The 20,253-nt window shown below is 35.2% G+C and overlaps 1 protein-coding gene across 3 annotated transcripts in view; it reads left to right on the top strand.

Annotated features, from left to right (window-relative positions):
• The window catches only part of GFRA1 (GDNF family receptor alpha 1), a 446,222-nt gene that overhangs the window by 336,179 nt on the left and 89,790 nt on the right, over positions 1-20,253 (top strand). For all 3 annotated transcript variants that reach the window (XM_081954381.1, XM_081954380.1, XM_081954379.1), the window contains one exon: positions 14,417-14,756. In XM_081954381.1, coding sequence (XP_081810507.1) covers positions 14,417-14,756 — 340 coding nt within the window. The remainder of the gene's footprint in view (positions 1-14,416; positions 14,757-20,253) is intronic.

Here is a 20,253-nt window from a genome sequence, read left to right as displayed (position 1 = left end):
GAAAGCTTAATATAAGTTGGCAGTTCTTAGTCATTTCTGTAGCATGAGACAAATTCATGTTTTGATTCTTTTTAAAATAAGCATTAGTAGTAATAAGTAAAGCTCCAGCAGCAAGATAATTTTGTCACAAATTTATGTCCTGCAGAGACTTTGTATTCTATGGAGTTTTATGATAATAGTCCATCCATCATGTTTGAAGCCTTACCTGTCTTGAACAAATCAGTAGTGAGTACAATATTATCTGTCTGTCTGTTTACCAATCTATCAAACTATATCTATCAAATTTATATACTGCCTATCTCACCAAAAATGATAGATAGATAGATAGATAGATAGATAGATAGATAGATAGATGATAGATAGATAGATAGATGATAGATAGATAGATAGATAGATGATAGATAGATAGATAGATGATAGATAGATAGATAGATAGATAGATGATAGATAGATAGATAGATAGATAGATAGATAGATAGATAGATAGATAGATAGATATTTTGTGTGTGTGCATGCAAGCACACATGAGAGAGAGAGAGAAAGTGCAATGGTAAGGAAATATCTTGGGTTTAGTGATTTTGCATCTTTGTTCATGTTGCATTTATAGCTTGGCATGATTCTGCTTGCACTAGATTTGCACTTTCTAAAGACCATACTACAAGAGGAAGAGCTAGCATAAATCCTGTTTTATTTGACTAGTTTGCATTAAAAAAACCCATTACCAACAATTTAGCCCTGTGCTCACACTATTCTGTCTTGAGCAAATGTCCCATTGAAATGAATGGCAGCTTTGAGAAAAGCTTATGGTATTTGCTACTTGATTATTATATTCTCAAAATGTTGCTCAAGGGGAGGATTCTTTTTACATTAATGCTTTTAATATGGTATTGGAAATGGGGTGGGGTATACCAAGGGAGAAGAAATTAATCAGCAAGCAATGCAATTTCTCTGTAGTAGTACCTGATCAACATATTGGGTTATCAAATGCTAACTATACACCTAAATGCAATATTTACCAAGAAGAGGAGGGAGGGAAATCCCCAAGACCTAGAAGTATCATTTAAAGAGCTACCCCCTTCTTTACGTTATCTGATTTGCTATAATATTCACACAAGCTCTATTGGAAAAGACCATAAATTTGAAAAATAGCAAGGTTAGTCAGGGTTGGAGTACTAAAAAAGAGCTAGAAGCTTTTTCCTGTTTTATTTTTTGCAAGAGCAGCATTTTAGAGAGAGGCCATTTATAAGAAAGGGAACAGTAGTTACGTTAAGATGGTAATTAATCAAGTTCGAGGGAAAAAGGAAACAAGTTGCGAATTAACTTCTATAGTAATAAAAAGGAATACTGAGTGATACTCTATAAATTGGCAAGGGGCTGTTACATGTTGTCTCTCTTTTGTGTGCATGTAATTTTGGAATTTTGTGGGCACTAAATCAGCTTTCCTTTTGATTCCACAATCCAGCAACAGAGTCTTTGACGGTACACCTGGCTTGACAACAACGTTTATCTAGTGGGTTGGGATCCTGTCCATGCATAGTCAACATACAACGCTGTTTGCATAATGGTGCTTTTGGAGCAAGCAGGGTTATATAAACTGCACAAAAGGAATGAAAAATAGTAAGTAAATAAATTAAGCCAGGAGGAAAGGAATAGGAAAGGAAATGACTAATTTACATCAACCCCATCATTATACAGTGGGACCTTGGGTCCCGAACCTCATATAATGAATAATTCTGATGCCGACTGAAAAATCTGCTAAATGTTTCATTCACATCACGAACACATCCTCGGGTGCTGAATAAACACAGCTGCGGCAATTTCCCCTCCCGCACCATTTTTTGTGTGTGCGTGCATGCGCAGTTTGTCTTCCTTCTGGTCACAACCAAATTGGGTGCCGACCAAAGTCCTGGAATGAATTACGGTTGGCACCCAAGGTCTCACTGTATTTTTTTTTATATAACATGTTTTTCTTCCAAGTTGTGCATACAGGCTTTCTGTCCATGCACTGTTTCATTCTTCATACTTTGTCCTTCAATCAAGTATTTTTTATTGTTTTGAGGTCTTTATGAAGTCTGTTCTACCACAACTTTCAGTCTTTTTAAATATTTATTATGTGATTTAAGCCTCATTAAATCTCCCTGTGTAACTAAATCAGTCCAGTGTGTTGCTCTTCTGACTGTCTCTTTTGCGCTCTCAATCATTCAGCAATTGTCCCTTCCTATCATATTTTTTCTACATGTGGTTCTAGAAAGCCCATTCTTGTTGTAATCCATTTCTATGTTTCTTTTCTTATCTACAACACTCATTTCCACAGGATAAGATGACCAATTTTTTGATTCTTCCAAGTTTCATTCCTTACATCTGATAACATACTACATAATACTTTTCTACCAGTGTCATACACGTGGTCCTTGACTTACAATAGTTCATTTAGTGACTGTTCAAAGTTACAGCGGCACTGAAAAAGTGACCTATCACCATTTTTCACACTTATGACTGTTGCAACACCCTGATCAAAATTCAGACGCTTGGCAATTGATTCATATTTATGATGGTCGCAGTATACCAAGATCATGTGATCGGCTGCAGTTGCTGGGAACCTAGGATCATGTGATCAGCTTTTGCGATCTTCTAACAAGCAAAGTTAATGGGGAAGCCAGATTCACTTAACAACTGTGTAACTAATTTAACGGCTGCAGTGATTCACTTAACAACTGTGGCAAGAAAGGTCATAAAATGGAGCAAAATTCACTTAACAAATGTCTCACTTAGCAACCAAAATGTTGGGCTCAATGGTAATCATAAGTTGGGGATTACCTGTACATTTTAACATTTTTCTACCACTATCCCCTCTTTACTGAACATTCTTAAAATGTTCAGAAGTTAAATTATATATTTATAAACTCATTTATTAGAATTCCACTTCTTTTTCAAACCTTGATCACTGATATATTAATTTTTCATGCTACTAGTCTACATGATATATTCAAGGTATCTAACTCTTGCTGCACATCACTTAAATTCGCAGCCTGACATGGCATCTTCATACCAAATAACATCTATATTTAAATCCACAGCCATATGTCTTTAGCATAACCACAGGCATTTCTCATATATTTATCTATAACTATATTAAACAACCAATGGAAGATACCTTTGTCTTATACTCTACATAAAGCAGAAACATTTATTAAGCTTTCCTTTAAGGCTCGTGCATTTTATTTTATATACGGCTCCTATCACATGCAATAATCAACCTTCAATTCTATGTGCATGCAAATGTGTGTTCACTATTATCTGCTTGATCTCAAACAGCGCATTTACAATTAATTTCCAACTTTCATTACTTGTTATTAAATTTATTTGCTGCACAGGGTTCAAGATGACTCTGAGTGGCTTCCTGTGTTCTTTAGTGACTGCTGAAGTCACAAAATCCTCTGCCCAGCCTAAACTTTCCAGTTTTGGCCATTATCCCTTCTTGTACTCTTTCAATCAAAAGGTCTACCAAATACCTTATCAGGCACAGTTAACAAACTAATCTCTCTGTGGATTTTTCAATTGTTCGTTGATACCTTTGATATCATTTCTATTGGGGAACAATATTGGAATTATCCCAGCTTTCTACCACAGCTACTCCACATGCAAACCACATTCTTGTTTTCAGTTTCTTCAGCCTGTACCAGCATCAGTGCTAACAATCTCATAGCATTCATGATTCACCTTTTATCATTTTTTCCCCTTGGATCTTAACATATATAACATTTGCCTCAGGTGTACACTTCAGTATGTGTGTGTGTGTGTGTCTGTGTGTTGTCATTCCCATTCAAATGTTTAAAATACTCCTTCCAGTATTGCCTTGCCCTCAATTTCATCCAAAATAATTTCACACTTGTTTTTTTATTCCATTCAGTCTGCTCCAGGCTACTTGTTTAATCCTCTTTTTCCATGCCTGAAACATTTTTTTTTAACTTTCATCAGGATTGGTCTTTTTTATTTATTCTTTATCATCCCTTTTTGACACTATATTTTGCAGTTACCTTTTTTTATATTCTTTACACAATACCGATCAAAAAGATTATATATTTTTTCTAATCCACAGCTTCTTTCACTTCACCAAACATCTTTTTTTCATACCTACCATATTGTAACTACATCCAGTTCTATGGCACTCTATAATACAGCTTACGTATCTCCTTTTCTTGCAAGTTGCAACGACTATTCTTTTCATTTGGAAATGAAAACTGTCTACTAATGCTTTTCCTTCAGTATTTGTACTTTCTCTTCCTGTAGTCATTCTTTTTTCATTCTTTCCGTTTCCTTTATCTTTTCTCCAATGTCCTATTTTTTCTTTCAATCCACTCTTGACTGTATTAAAACATGGTGTTCCCCAGGGCAAAAGTTTTCATATGTTTTCTTACCCGTTACATGTTTCTTTATACACTTCTCTAACTATATTAACATGACATATTAAGCAATCAAAATCAACTATGCTTTTATATTTATTCCTTTGACATATTTTAAGTTTATACTTAAATTGTATATTCACAACAAACGGAGCTCTTTTATAGCAAATGTTCACGAGTCAGCATTTCTTTTCCTTTGGACCTCTGAAAGGCTCCATTATTTATTTATTTTTACTCGCTTTGTCATTCCCACCTATCCATACATGTGTCACATTAATTCATATCAAATATTTGTACATTATATTATTTTGTTATGTTTGTTTTCATGATATTATTTTAATGTAATTTGGTTCGTAATTCATAAATGCTACAGAAATAGAAATCTGCTGCTGCATTTATTCAAAATATTACACAATTTGGCCTAAATTCATCTTTGGTTCTCCATTTGTCTCAAATTACTCTATGTCTTCCTATCTTTAAATGCATCCAAAACAACCAGATGAGACTAATTCAAATTGTTAGAAGTATATGTTAGCCTTTTCATATATAATTAAATTTATACCTTCAGTTGCCTGCATTTAATTTATCATTATCAGTCTACAATGCGACAGCCCATTTGGTCTAATAGTTAAAATTTGGCCTAGAAACCAGGAGACTGAGTTCTAACCCAGCCTTAGGCATGAAACGTATCCAGGTGGCTTGGGTTAGTCACTCTCTTTCAGTCCAGCTCACTTTACAGGGTTGTTGTGGGGAAAATAGAAAAAAAAACAATAAAAGTGAGAGATGAATGGATGGATGGGTGGATGGATGGACAGAGAAACAGACAAAGAGATAGATAGATGGATAGATAGATAGATAGATAGATAGATAGATAGATAGATGATAGATAGATAGATAGATGATAGATAGATGATAGATAGATAGATGATAGATAGATAGATAGATAGATAGATAGATAGATAGATAGATAGATAGATAGATAGATGATAGATAGATAGATAGATGATAGATAGATAGATAGATAGATAGATAGATAGATAGATAGATAGATAGATAATCTCCAACAATACTGCTGTCTGCAGTCTCCCAGTTCAGAAATCCTTGCAGAGTACTGACAGATCCTTGGGATACAGTACAGTGACAATACAATATAATAATAAAACTACAGGTAGTCCTTGATTTGCAACAGTTCATTTGGTGACCATTCAAAGTTACAACAACACTGAAAAAGTGACTTATGACCATTGTTCACACTTAGGGCCGTTGGAGCATCCCCAATGGGATTTACATTCAGATGCTTGACAACTGATTCACATTTATGACAGTTGCAGTTTCCCGGAGTCATGTGATCACCTTTTGTGATTTTCTAACAAGCAAAGCCAATGTGAAATCTAGATTCCCTTAAGAACAGTGCTGCTAATTTAACAACTGCAGTGATTCACTTAACAAATGTGGCATTAAAAAGTCGTAAAATGGAGCAAAAATCACCTACCAAATGTTTCAGTTAGCAACATATATTTTGGGCTCAAATTTTGGTTGTAATTCGAGGACTACCTATATAACATACACTATATTGCCAAAAGTATTCGCTCACAACTGGTTCTGAGTATGTGGATGGGTGAGCGAATATTTTTGGCAATATAGTGTAGTATAGTGCTGTAATGGCTTATATATTTTACATCTCTTCACTATACATCTCTTTTTACAGCACAGCATAAGTATTTTGACGTCCGTTTGATATGTTTTGAGGTGCCAAGAAGAATGTAGGTTTCCAAATGTGCTACAAGCACTAGTTATATGACATAGCAAATTCACCAGAATTTTTCCCAATCTGTAGAATTTAATATTTTCCCACTAAAGCGCCCTCTGTTCAATTATATTTCCTTGTCTGTGCTTGTCTATTCACTTTAGCCCATGTCCTAATTGTGCTACCCTTGATACACTGGCATTCAAAAAAGGACAGCGTTTATAGGTAAAGCGATTATAGGCAGCAGTTTCAGTTCCCACTCTATTATACTTAAATGTACTTGCCACTGATTGCCTGTAAGGATAATGTGCCAGCAATCAATGATCAAAATGAATAGATGTGAATAAGCCAGAGCTCATGGTAACTGCATTTATAAAGTATGAGATGCATATGACGTTGGTTTGAGAGAAAAATAACTTCTTCCCTATATATTTATCTAACCAGTGTCTACATCTTTGTTGTTTCCCTTATATCATAATTACATTATAAGTTCCACGAGAAAGGGACTAGACTTTTATACCTTTTAAATCATGGTGCACATAAATTGTGCTTAATTAATGCATACATATCTATATGAAAAAATTGACTACAGAGGAAAGGCATCCTTTATACACTGTATATTGCACCAATAGGCCCTGAAATAACACTGGAATGTAGTTTACTTTTAGGGAGCTTAAAAAGCTTCAGGCGTAGTATTTGAATAGTGGATCAATGCACAAAATGTATAAATACCTGCCTAACATGTAACTGTATTCTGTTTTCTAAGGTAATTCAGATAAATTTATTTGAGGACTTATTATGCTGAAATCATCTGAAACAACCCATTCAGCTCCTAATTCTGCAACTTTGTAGTCTGCATGCACAGAGTTGCTCTCAGTTAGATGGATTGATTACACAGAAAATTCTTCTAATACATAATGTATTTGTAATTCTAGTATAGAGTTACACAACAGGAAGACATCTTAGTCCCTCTGGATTAGCAGACCATCAATGTAGTAACATATGAGACAGTTACCTAACTCTGGATCAGGTATCCTCTTACCATTTGTTTAGCAGTTTTTCTAAGTTTCTTGGGAATACTCTCTCTGTAACAACAGCCTTGTGAGAATGTGGGAAATGGAAAATGAACGTCTTGTCCATAGAGACTGTAAAATGTTCTGACCCATAGAGTGGGTGAGAAGGAGAAAGAGATCCAGTAAAATTTATAGTAAAACATGTGTAGAGACATTATAGCTATAGAATTGTTCAGACCAATATATGAGTCTAAACTCAGTCAATACAGAACTAGAAAGAAGATGTTTCAGGTTAGAACAAAGGTGTTACCTGAATTAGCAACCACTTTGTAAGCAAATATAGAATAAACTGAGTGGTAATTCAGTCAAATCCAGTAAGCCACACATCAATCTGATCCACTCAACTAACCAGGTGGCAGCAGGATTCTCTCTCTTATTCTTAGTCATGACACTTCTGGACAGATATCACAAGAAACTTTCCTTAGTGGGAATGTGCCACCATCTCTTCATCCTTTAATGCACCATATTGGCTGAAAACTGAACTAAGAGGTGTCTCATCTTTTATGGGAAACCACAATGGATATGGATGGTTTCTTTTAACAACTACAAAACCTACTAGATTGGTACCTCCTCTTCTTAGAATTTCAAAACCAAAGAAACAAAAGCCTTGCATAACAAATAGATCGATGGGCTACATAAAACAGTCAGAAGAGTGATAACAGCGTGGGTAAAGAAAAGAATTTCCATAAAAATGATTCTTAAGCGAAGAGTGTAGATGCAGAGACACAAGGTTGACTAAAGTAAAAGTTTCTTCCAGCCTTTGATAATGTTTAATTTCCTAGTCAGTTTTGCATTCATTCCTTGTTGTTCTCATTTTTAGGGAAGCTATTTCACCCAAGAAGCCAAAGCCTACCTATCGATATTGTCTGCAATTCACCCTTTTATTTTATTTTAACCCTACCTTTATTATTTTGTAAATAACTCAATATGGTGATCATACCTAATACTATTTCCTTCTCCTGTTTCCCCATAAATTGGTGAGGGGGGTTAGATTGAAAGAGAATGGCTGGGCCAAAATTACCCAACCGACTTTCGTGCCAAATGAGGGACTAGATCACAGCCTCCTGGTTTCTAGCCTGGTGCTTTAACCACTAAACCAAACTGGTTGTCTTCTATGTGACAGTGGTTGGTAGTATTTATGATTCAAATACTAAAATTACTGTCCCAAAGGTGTTTTTTCAAAAGGCAACTGGACTCACTAATTTTTCTTTGAAGACATTTCATTTCTCATCCAAAAAGCTCCTTAAGCTCTGATTGCAGCTGAAAAATTCAAAGATGTTACAGGATCTACCTGTGTTTCCACTTCTGTTCCCTGACCTTGATTACCACATATTATTTGGCCTTTTTGTTCCAATCCCTTTATTCTTTCCTTTGACAGGAAATAGACTCAGAGCAGACATTACAGGACAAACCACTAAGAACTCAAGAATATGTAGGATTTCATGGATATTATTCAATGCTGTGATGATTTAATTAGCATGAAATTAATGCAGCATGAAACACTGAATGTGCACTGATATTTTGCTACCTAAACCTGGTTAAATTGGTAGTAAGAGTTCTGGTAATATTTATATTATTGATGTTTACGCCCTTCTCTTGAACATGTCCATATAGATGGATTTTAAATGGTGATTTATCTTAACAAGCACAATATGATATCCTGACTTTTGCATTGGCAAAAGAAACCTGAGGTAGATAGGAACTGACTCTGGTACATTGTCTGTTCAGACTGGGGCTTTTCAAAAATATTTCCTCCACATAGAGGTGTATAATCATATAATGCATATATTTGCAGCCATTAATTGCTGATGAATTATTTCAGGATAATTCTGTGCAAGAGAGTGAATATGCATTGATCTAATTCTTCTGAATAAATCTGGAATTGAAACTTGGCAGCTGATGCCAGGTGTTTATATACTGCTCATGTTCAAGTGCAATCCAGCAACTAGTGACTGGGTATCATGCAGACACAAATTGATATAATTCCCCCCATTTGAATTATTTCAACATTAAAGAATGTCTACTGCCTCTATTAGTTTGGGGAGAAACATCTGTTACATTATTTATTTACTTATTTCATTAGGTTTAGACACTCTCAAACTCCAAGCTGACTTTCGGGAGAGGGGGCGGTATATAAGTGCTAATAATAATAATAATAATTTGAGGGGGACACCTAAATGCCAATGTTTGAAAGAACTATTTTGTTTTATTGTTTTGCTGTATTGTTTATTATGAGCCATAGTGGCGCAGTGATTAGAATGCAGTAGTGAGGCTATTTCTACTGACTGCCAGGTCACTGCAGTTCGGCAGTTCAATTCTCACCAGCTCAAGGTTGACTCAGCCATCCATTCCTTCTGAAGTCAGTAAAATGTTGATCCAGATTGTTGGGGGCAATATTCTGATTCTATAAACCCTTTAGAGAGGGCTGCAAAATGCTGTGAAGGGGTATATAAGTGCTATTGTTTAGTGCTATTATGGTTGGCAGTTGTTTAGGCATTTCTATACACCTACTTCCCTAGGACCGTGGAATAGGCAGATGTTGTTAACAGTGTTAAAGAAATTGTTACAAGATGTAGGTTATTTCAAGTAAAGCTGCCCTCTGAAATTGATTAATGATGATTTTCTCAACACGGAAAGTATTCAAGCATTAAATGTACCTTTTGTTATTTATATTATTTTATTTATAACTTATTATTATTATATGTGGATAATCTACAGTTAGAAAAAATCTAAGACTGGTGAAAATTGTAATAGTTAAATCGTAACCAAGAACCTAAGACTTATCAAGATAGCATCTAAGAATATAGGCAACTACAAGCAGGGTTTTCTTTTTTGAAAAATTATCATTACAAACCAAATATATTAGCCAGATTTTTAATACATAGCAAGCTAGGTGTCATGGCATGTAAAATTTGATTATTATAATTGGAGCAGGCAAAGTTTGTAGAATGGAAGACTTTATACAAGTTTTTGAAGAAAATACCAGCTAACATTAGCAAACAGAAAAAATAAAACAAAGGTAGAAAATCCTGATATTATGGTTCTAAAACTAGCACTTTCTAGCTGTGTTGGAACTGCAGCTTTTGAAATTACAAGCCTAAAGCTAAAAACTCTGGGAATTTCAGTATAGACTATCATATATTGACAGTGCCAAGGTGGAAGATATTCTTCTATATTATAAGCACCATCCAGGAAAAATAAACCTTTTGAAATGCCATTGTTGTTGTCTTATGAAAAGACATGTAATGTCATATTGAACTTTGCATTTGAAATCACTAGGATTTAAAGTGCCCAACTTTGGATATATTATACCTGTTTTCCTAAGGATGAATTATTCTTGTGTTATCAATATTTTGTTTACATGTAGCTATAGGAAACAGTTATATGCTGGTGCTAAATCTGCTAATTAACCAATTAACTTTCTAATCTGAGAATTCTCAAATGGTTTTATGTGGAGTCAAAATAACAGGTGTAACTGGGGAAGATACATAGATTTTCATAAACATTGAGTCTGAACATCTGCTTCAGTGAAAAAGTCATCTCATTTATAAAGAAAATAGGGTATAAATCACCCGATAACTGTCAGAAATGTTCTCAAAGTATTGTCTAGGCATGTTCCAAACTAAAGTTAATGGGACTTGCATCTGCACACACTTCTGAAAATTAAGGGGTGTGATTGTTCTGAACATTAAATACTTCAATGTTTTGTACAATTTCAGTTGCTGCTAATCATAAATTTGCAGATCACACATAGATTTTCTGACAGAATTGCAATGCACGCAGTGATGCTTTTCTGCTTCGTATAGTTGCAATTCTTTTAAAGGCATATTTTCTTTTAAAAGTGCCAGATGTGATGTTAATTTCCCTATCCAGTATAATGACATTCTGATTTAAACATTAGGTGAAAATAGCAAGTGTATACTATAGATTATCCTAGAAATTGGAAATAACCTTTACCAGGCTACTTTCTTTCATAGGACAATCCACAAGAATGTTAATACTTCCTAGTGATAATTGTGTCAGTCATGAAGGGAGTAGAAACAATAATAATAAAAAACAAATAATTAAAAAAGCAACATACCATACAGGTAAATGGTATGTGGGAATGGCCTTGGGAGACTATACAAGGAGATGCTGACTAGAGAGCATTCAGATAATAAGGAGCATAGCCACAACTACATAGTGGGTGGAGCAAGAGTGTCAGGAGCCCCCCCCCCCAACTTCTTGGGCTGTAAACATCATGGCGGAAGAATTGTAGTTTCAGATTTCCAAGATTCTGTTAATGTAGCTTTACAATAAAGTAGAATTAGCTTATCTGGCCTTGAGTCCTGTCTGATCTACCTGATAAGGCTGACAGTCTGTTTCTACAGTCACTGTTTGAGCTACAGTTGTTGTTGCACCTGAACTTATTGTTCCCGAATATAAATAACTGATACAAGGACTGGCACTGCTTCCGCATAGATTTCAGCCAGTTAATTTGTTGTAGTGGTCTGGCACAAAGGACTTCATTGTTTCTTTAAAAATATAACTTTTACACCGGTGATGGAAATCCTCGTGTTGGATTACAAATGCCTTCATTACTCAGCCTTCATCACTCAGTTTGAATTTGATTGTGGAAGCCGAAAACATCGAAAGAACAAAGATTCTCCATTCCTGATTCAATTTCACAGTGGAAAATCTTTAGTTGGAGCATTCTGATTCCATGGAAGAACCAGTATTAGCTCAGTGGTGCTAGTAGCCCATGTCATTCCATCATTTAGGACTGAAGATGATTCATTAAAAATTAGTTTCCTGTAGGTCAACTTCATGGCTGTTAGCCTCATTTCCAATTTATATGTTACAGCTCACCAATAGATACTTAGAGAAATGTACACATTGGCTTTATTGACGTTTAGTATAGATTCAGAATCAGAAGATTCAGAAGAATCAGGAGAAGTTCCAGTTGTTAAGCTTTTCAGAAAATGAGGCTCTTAAATTTATGGACATAAAAAAACTTACAGGGTTGTTGTTATTGCAAAATAGGAAACAGAACAAGTATTAAGTATGTTGGTTGCTTTGACTTATTTATAAAAAATAGCTGATAACCTGCCGTTGCCGGTATTTATTTATAGGGGGGAAATGTCCAGACCAAATGTAATTTCTAATGTTAAATTTTTTCCCTTACCAGAGGGAGCTATTTTATAAAAAATAGCTGATAACCTGCCGTTGCCGGTATTTATTTATAGGGGGGAAATGTCCAGACCAAATGTAATTTCTAATGTTAAATTTTTTCCCTTACCAGAGGGAGCCCCTCGTGGAGCACTGTAAAGCAAATCCAGTGCGCTGCACGGTAGAAACCATTTTACAGCAGAACAGTAGAAGTCATTTTAAGGCATAACAGGCTCTATCTTAACAGAACACAAACTCTGAGGTGTTTTAGGAATGTCTTACCCCCACAGTATTTGTTTCTGGAGAGTAAGTCATTTGTGTACCAAGTTTGGTTGAAATTGCTCGAGGCGTTCCAGAGTTCTGCTGGAACACACAGGCGCGCACGCACGCACACAGAGAGAGAGAGAGAGAGAGAGAGAGAGAGAGAGAGAGAGAGAGAGAGAGAGAGAGAGATATGATAGATATATGATGGATGGATGGATGGATGGATTAAAACCTAAAAATAGTTATAAGCAGTATATTGGCTGAACTAGCTTCCAAGGACAGAATCAAATGTACAAATGATTGTAGCAACATTATAGTAGTGTTATATGTTTTAGCCAAGTAGGCATTAACATAGGAAATTTTGCAAGCTGTTTTGATTATTTAGCCAAATAGAAAGATATATAATAAAACATCTACAAGCAAACAACCAAGTTCAGAAAAAGGCATGACAAATATATTTGAGAGCAAATAACTAATTTGTTTGGTTCTAGGTCAACTTTAAACACAACATATAATTTGAATATCATACTGACAAGGCACTAACAATTGTTCAGTATTGGTAGAATTGGATAGCCATTTGTCTGAAACCGTATAGGGTTTCCTGCCTAGGCAGGGGGTTGGACTAGAAGACCTCCAATGTCCCTTCCAACTCTGCTATTGTATTGTATTGTATTGTATTGTATTGTATTGTATTGTATTGTAAAGTCAATGGGGAAGCCCAATTCATTTAACAACTATGTTACTAATTGAATAATGCAGTGATTCACTTACCTTAATGTGGCATGTAAAGTTGTAAAATAGGAAAAAATTACTTAACAAATTTCTCACTTAGAAACATGAATTTTGGGCTCAATTGTCATCATAAATAAGTCAAGGACTACCTGTAAAGAAATCAAAATAGATCCTGTTTCTTGATTAATGAAAATGGAAAAGACCAGCATGATGGACTTACTTTCTATTATTTTTTGAAGCTTTGCTTCTTGAGAAACTTGTGTATCCTTGTGGCTGAGGACAAAGTCGCAAAATGACAAAAATCTGAGTCTCAGATGAAGCTCAACTCCCCTGTTTCATTCTTAACTGGAGGCAGCATGTTAGACTGCTAGCAATATTAGAATATATCATGTTTTGACATGTAACAGCTCAGAATCTTGGTAACTGCTTATTGCAGGCAGCATAGTTTAAGGCATTTTACATAACATTTGCTTCCTAGAAACAAATAGGCATATAATTACTCTGTAATCGTATAGTAATTAGTGTCTGCCATGCCTATATTGCATAATTATATGCCCTGCAAATTATATGGAAATTATGCTTGGATTTAGTTTGCATTTCTGCACACAGTGGTGTAGACAAAATAAAAACTTGGGGTTTAATATATAATTATGACTGTAGTGATGTTAAAATCTAGTAGGATGCTACAACTATCTTTTACCAATTACAGTTTTTTGGGTATTTTTGTTTTTGCTGGGATTTAGAGATTGGTCTTCAAAAATCTGTGACTGAATCAAATAATTCCTGAAGTTGTGGCCTGAGCATTACAATTACTATTGTAGTCGCCCTAAAACAGCGAGGTATATACATTTGGTATATAAACAGTGGTATATAAATGTGAAAGCAAATAAATAAACAAGCAAATGAACGAATGAACTATGTCTTTATATATTTCCTGTCAAAGGCTACCTTCTGCCTCATATTTTCTGCAATAATCATGAGTTTCTTGAGTTAAGTTTCAACTTGTTGCAATAATCTTTTCGTCTACTTTTTTCTTTCTCTAAATGCAGCGGAGCCTGTCATTTCAAAAGGGAACAACTGTCTGGATGCTGCAAAAGCCTGTAACCTGAATGATACCTGCAAGAAATATCGATCGGCGTACATAACACCCTGTACCTACAGTGTGTCTAATGAAATCTGCAACAAGCGGAAGTGTCATAAGGCCCTAAGGCAGTTTTTTGACAAAGTTCCCCCCAAGCATAGTTATGGAATGCTCTTTTGTTCCTGCCGAGACATTGCATGTACAGAAAGAAGACGACAGACTATTGTCCCTGCGTGTTCTTATGAGGACAGGGAGAAACCAAACTGCCTGAATTTACAAGATACTTGCAAGACGAATTACATCTGCAGGTAAGATAACACATGACACTTGGGTGATTAATGACGTGGTGCAAGGAACTGCTGGAATTGCCAGACCTAGGAAACAGTATTTTCCTCAGGGAACAGGGCACTCAGGAAAGAAAACTTGTATCCTCTAACAGAATAATATAAACATCTAGTTACACTTGCATATCACTTGCATATCTATTATCCTGGAAAATGGTATGCACACACAAATGTATCTCTAGCAAGAAAGAAAATGAAGTAATCTAACATTTCTAAACAATTCTACAATTCTAACTGTTCTTGGCAGCTAAATCAACAACTTTTAATTAAGAAATATTTGATGAGATTAAAAAATAATAATAAAGTAGTTGGTGTAACTATAATTAGTTTTCCTAAACAAATTGTGATTGGTTCACAGCTTGGCGTGGGTTCTGATATTTAAAGGAAGAAGAGGGAAGGTATTAAATAGACTAAAATGGTAAAAAAGACAATTTCCAAGAGATGATACACATGACACATCTTACACATATGTAACAAAAAGAACCAAAGAAATATTGGTATTAATAGATAAAAACCTATTGAAAAAAACAAGTGATGATATCAGTCCAACTGCAGATCATCCAAAAAGATACAATCTTCTTTAAAACCCAGATTGAAACTATAAATGCAAAATTCCATTTCCTATGTAATGTTTATGTTGCAGTATGCAGATTTTATAGGTTTATTTATTCATTCAATTTTAAGACTACTCAGTTTGGATGGTTCACCAAAACACCAACAAGTTAGAATATAAATAAGCATGACATCTGTGTTTTTTTTAAAAAAAAACTACTTTGGGAATATTTGTAATTTGGGAATTCAATTACATAGAATTAAGTTGAAGCATTAAATTAATATGATAAATAAATAAACTTTTTGTGAATTTTTTTGATCTTCTAATAAAGAATCCTCGTTAGTGATTTATACTGTCAAGCACTCACCATTATTTCAATATAATCAAAAAAGGGTCATAACACAACTATGGTCATATTGTGCTATAAAGTCTATTTAAATCACTATTATCCCTGATTTTCACACATTTATTATTTAAATCATTTGATGGGTGCATTTCTTTTATGTATAGTTCTTTTGATCAGTACAGCTCTGAAATAATATTTCCAACTGTAGGTTTCCTAGCCGTGTAGCTATTTTCATTAAACTGACAACTACAATGTTGGTCAATTCTGTGATTGTTGAAAATAGGAAATCCAATGGTTAACCAAGATTGCCCCCTCTCTGAAACTACAGCATGTATTTCTTTTCAAGTGCCATCATTATTCCACCTGCTATCTTCGTTCATTTGGACACCCAACTTTCTAAATGCTATTTCATTTTCTCACTTTCCCTCATCTTTTTTGACTTTATGTCTTGCGTTCTCCATCATTGCACTTTCCAGCTCCTTGGTTAAAAAAAAAAAACCAACCAAAAATGGTATTGCTATTTTTTGAAAGCAGCATGAATATGAAAATGGATTTTTGTGCAGATTACCTATTACAGCTCTCTTTCCATTGTAGCTTCTGCTTGAAGGTTTTACCTTAGACAGTCTGCCTGTTCAGGTAATAGTTTCACAGCTAGGTCACCTTTGCTTGTTCATCACTTGTTTGCTGTAATATTAAATAATGACTTGCATGTGCAAGTCATTATTTGAGATTGCTTTGTTTATATTGCAATAGCATTACTTTATTATTTAATAAAGCAAGTTATATCAAAATGGATGATTACTGGAATTATAATGCTGACATATTTTGCAGGAAGACATTTTTGGGCATAGACGGATAAGTTCCACTCTTAATGGTTAGACAATTACCAGATCAAAGTGTTTGTTTACTATGTCTTGTTTGTTGTTTTTGTGCCTTTGAGTCAGTGTTGAATTTTGGCAGCTGCTATTACTCTGTCTCTTAATTTTACTGGTAATTTGGGTTATTATGTCTGTTTTAAGAGCGGTTTGAAGCCACTGGAATCATTACTCTTTCTTATCATTTTTATTCTTTATTTCCTGCTTTCTATAATAATCGAAATTAAACCTGTACATCAAGAGAACTTTTCAAAAACAGTATTCTGCAATGAATGCAGATACCTTGCAATCCCATATTTGAATTTTTCAGGGTCCCTGGAGTTGACACACAATGTGAAAACTCTTTATTAGCTCGAATTCTGGAAGCTATATTTTAAATATGGAGAGTATTAGTTTTCAGAAATATGAAAAAATGATACGTGAATATAGCATAGAGGCAACATTATTTTGCTTATTCACTTCATAGCTCTTAGCCTATAGGTCATTTTCTCAGCTTATGCCATTTCCTATACATCAACTCTGATGTGAAGAGCTTCAATGCAGATTTTATTTCTAATCATATTTCCGTGGATTAAATTATTCTATTGATTGGAATATAATATCACCAATTTTCAATCATATTATGTCTTCTCTTATTTTGAGAATCTGATATTCAGTGCTGCTTATTGACACTGATAATAAGCTTAATCTTGGCCTTATAGGCAGAGAAAATTCCATCAGTCTCATTTAATGACGCAGAGACAATTTATTATGTGGTTCCTAAAAGCCTTTCCAGAACACTGATGACTAGGGGAAAAAGTTGAGGTAGACAATTCAGCAAGTGTGTGTGAACACTGCTTGCCCATTTCAACATTGCATGAATATAAATTTGCTGGATTTACTCCACTGAATATACTACATTTCAAACTAGAATTAGATGGACTTGAATATAAAGATGGCTTCTTCTCCTTCTTGTTTTGAAGCATGCACGCAGGTAGTCAAAGGTATGCAGGTAGACCTTGACTTACAACAGTTCATTTAGTTACTGTTCAAAGTTACAACAGCACTGAAAAAAACTGATTTATGAGAATATTTCACACTTATGAAATGTTGTAGCATTCCCATGGTCAAATGTTCAAAATTTGGATGCTTGACAATTGATTCACGACAATTGCAGTGCAGAAGGTCACGACAATTGTGTGACCTTCTGACAAGCAAAGCCAATGGGAAAGCCAGATTCACTTAACAACCAGGTTACTAATTTAACAACTGCCATGATTCACTTAACAACTGTGGCAAGAAAAGTCATAAAATGGGACAAAACTCACTTAACAAATGTCTCACTTAACAACATATATTTTGGGCTCAATTGTGGTCATAAGCTGAAGACTTATCTGTATTTTCTCCTGGTGCTTCTATTTTTGTAGTGGTTTTTTATTGAAATCCTTTTTTACATTCTTTTAATTTACATTTATCTTTTGTTCAGTGCTCTAGATTGAAAGCATGTATGACATGATTGTCCCAAAGGTGCTTTTTCAAGAGGCAACTGGACTTTCTTGTTTTTCTTTGATTAGAAAAGTCCAGTTGTCTCTTGAAAAAGCCCCTTTGGGACAACCATGACCTGGATGACTGAGAATCTCCATAGCCATGTATGATATGAAATTTTCACATGCATAACCTGCTACAATAAATGAGGAGAGCAGGGCACAGTCACCTAATAGGAGTGATGGGTGGTATAAAGTTTTAATAAATAAATGAAATCACTAAATATTGATGAGGAGAAAAGTAAATAGAAAATGGAAAGAAAGGCCACCAATTAGATGAGACCTGATTGGATTCTCCCTATTAGTCCTGCATAAAGGAAATGTTCATTTTATGTATGTTTCATTAATGATGGGAAATATGGTGATTTACTATCTCGCTTTTCTAACTTTATTTATAAATTGGGATGTTTGCTTGGGAATTTAATGGGAACTGAACAAGTTATGAGAAGTTTCATTTCTTGAATCAAATAGAGACTTTTAAGACAATAGGCTCTGTATTATTAGCCAGATCCCCTTTGTAGGTTGCATGTTTAGATACCGTATTTATTCGAGTATAACGCGCAAAATTTTCTACCAAAAAAAGAAATCAAAGTTTGGGTGCGCGTTATAAACGAGGGCTGGGGTGGGGTGGCAGTGGCGGCCGGTCCATTGAGGGCGCAGGCGAATTGTAAATTCGCACTGCGCCTTTTCCGGGCTGCAGCCGCTCACTGTACGCGAGGGCGAAGAAAGAAAACGTCCCCTCGTTGCGTACAGTGGGCGGCCCGAACTGGGGGTGAGAATTCTTATTATCCGCTGTATGGTCGCCGCTTCATTTCCTCACCTCGCTCACACGTTACGGCATCAGCAATAAAATGGACGGCACAGAAGACGACCTGCTGTGGAATTCAGACTCAGAAGAAAGCGAAGAAACTGGAGAAACAGATGTTCCTGCCAACTGGGACACTGATGAAAAATTAACTCGAGAAGAATGGGAACAACTCTTTAGTGTATCTGATGATGAATCTGACTTTGAAGCATTTTAAATAAATATTGTTACCGGTAATTTTATTTCGGTATTGTGTTTATACCAGTTTACGTTGTCAATAAATGATTTTTATCATGGCCGCACGTGTTCAACAACATTTTTTTGTCAATTACAATGCTTGGTGTGAAACAAAATTTTATACCAATTTTTAATCGAAAATTAGGGGTGCGCGTTATACACGTGTGCACGTTATACTCGAATAAATACGGTAAGTCTTTTGCTTCTTTAATTTATTATTTAAAGAATATATTGCCTTCGCTCTTCAGCCACAACAGCTACTATCGTAACAAAGAAATAGGTAAACAATGCAAAAGACATGATAACTAAGGAGAAAGAAGCAGAAGGGGAAAGAAACAAACAAACTTGCACTGAACATGTTATCGAGTTGGGTAATGAAACGTCTAGAAGCAAAAAAACCCAAACAAACCCCAAACTCAGAGAGCATGAAGGATTCCACAGAATACTCACTGATTGCAGTCCAGTGTGATGGCTTCCTTCGATGATAATTGATAGCGAGAAGAGCCTGATGCTTTTTAGCACAACTTTTGGTGACCTTGTTTTTCTTCATTTGCTCTGCTCAAGTTTATCTGTATTCATTAACTACCTTTGCTACCTTTCCCCCTCCTTCTCAGAAAGGTTGGGAAAATGCTTCCAGCGTCCCAGTGCTGTGATCTAAAAATGCTAGGTCTGTTAAGACATTGCAGGAAACAAATGAAAATAATTATGTCCAATGGTCTCTAGGCACTTCTTTTGGACATTGAGAGCTGTGTTTAATTTTGTTTTCTAATTGAAGGAAATAAATCAACCGAAGAGCATATATGGTAACTTCTGGGATCTCCCCATCTTTAGGAAAGATCATTATTTGTATAGATACTTCACATATTAAAACAATAAATAGAACAATTTACCCTTGGAATACATATAGCCCATTGCTGAAATCCCAGAGTTCTTTCGCTGGCTCTCTCTGTCCTTCCAGTGTCCATTAAGAGAAAATGGATTGAAAAATGCTGACATGCAAAGTCTGCTAGCTTATCTTCTTTTAGCCTTTCACTGACATGCTTTCCTTAGAGATCACACAGACACACACTGTAAAAGACTGCCTTTTAAAAATGTGAGTCAAAAGAAACTACTGCAGGAACA

This window comes from Natrix helvetica, assembly GCF_964273705.1.
Source record: "Natrix helvetica genome assembly, chromosome: 5".
In the NCBI taxonomy this organism is placed as follows: domain Eukaryota; kingdom Metazoa; phylum Chordata; class Lepidosauria; order Squamata; family Natricidae; genus Natrix; species Natrix helvetica.
Note: the sequence above shows the minus strand (reverse complement) of the source record. Positions and strands in the feature narration are given on the sequence as shown.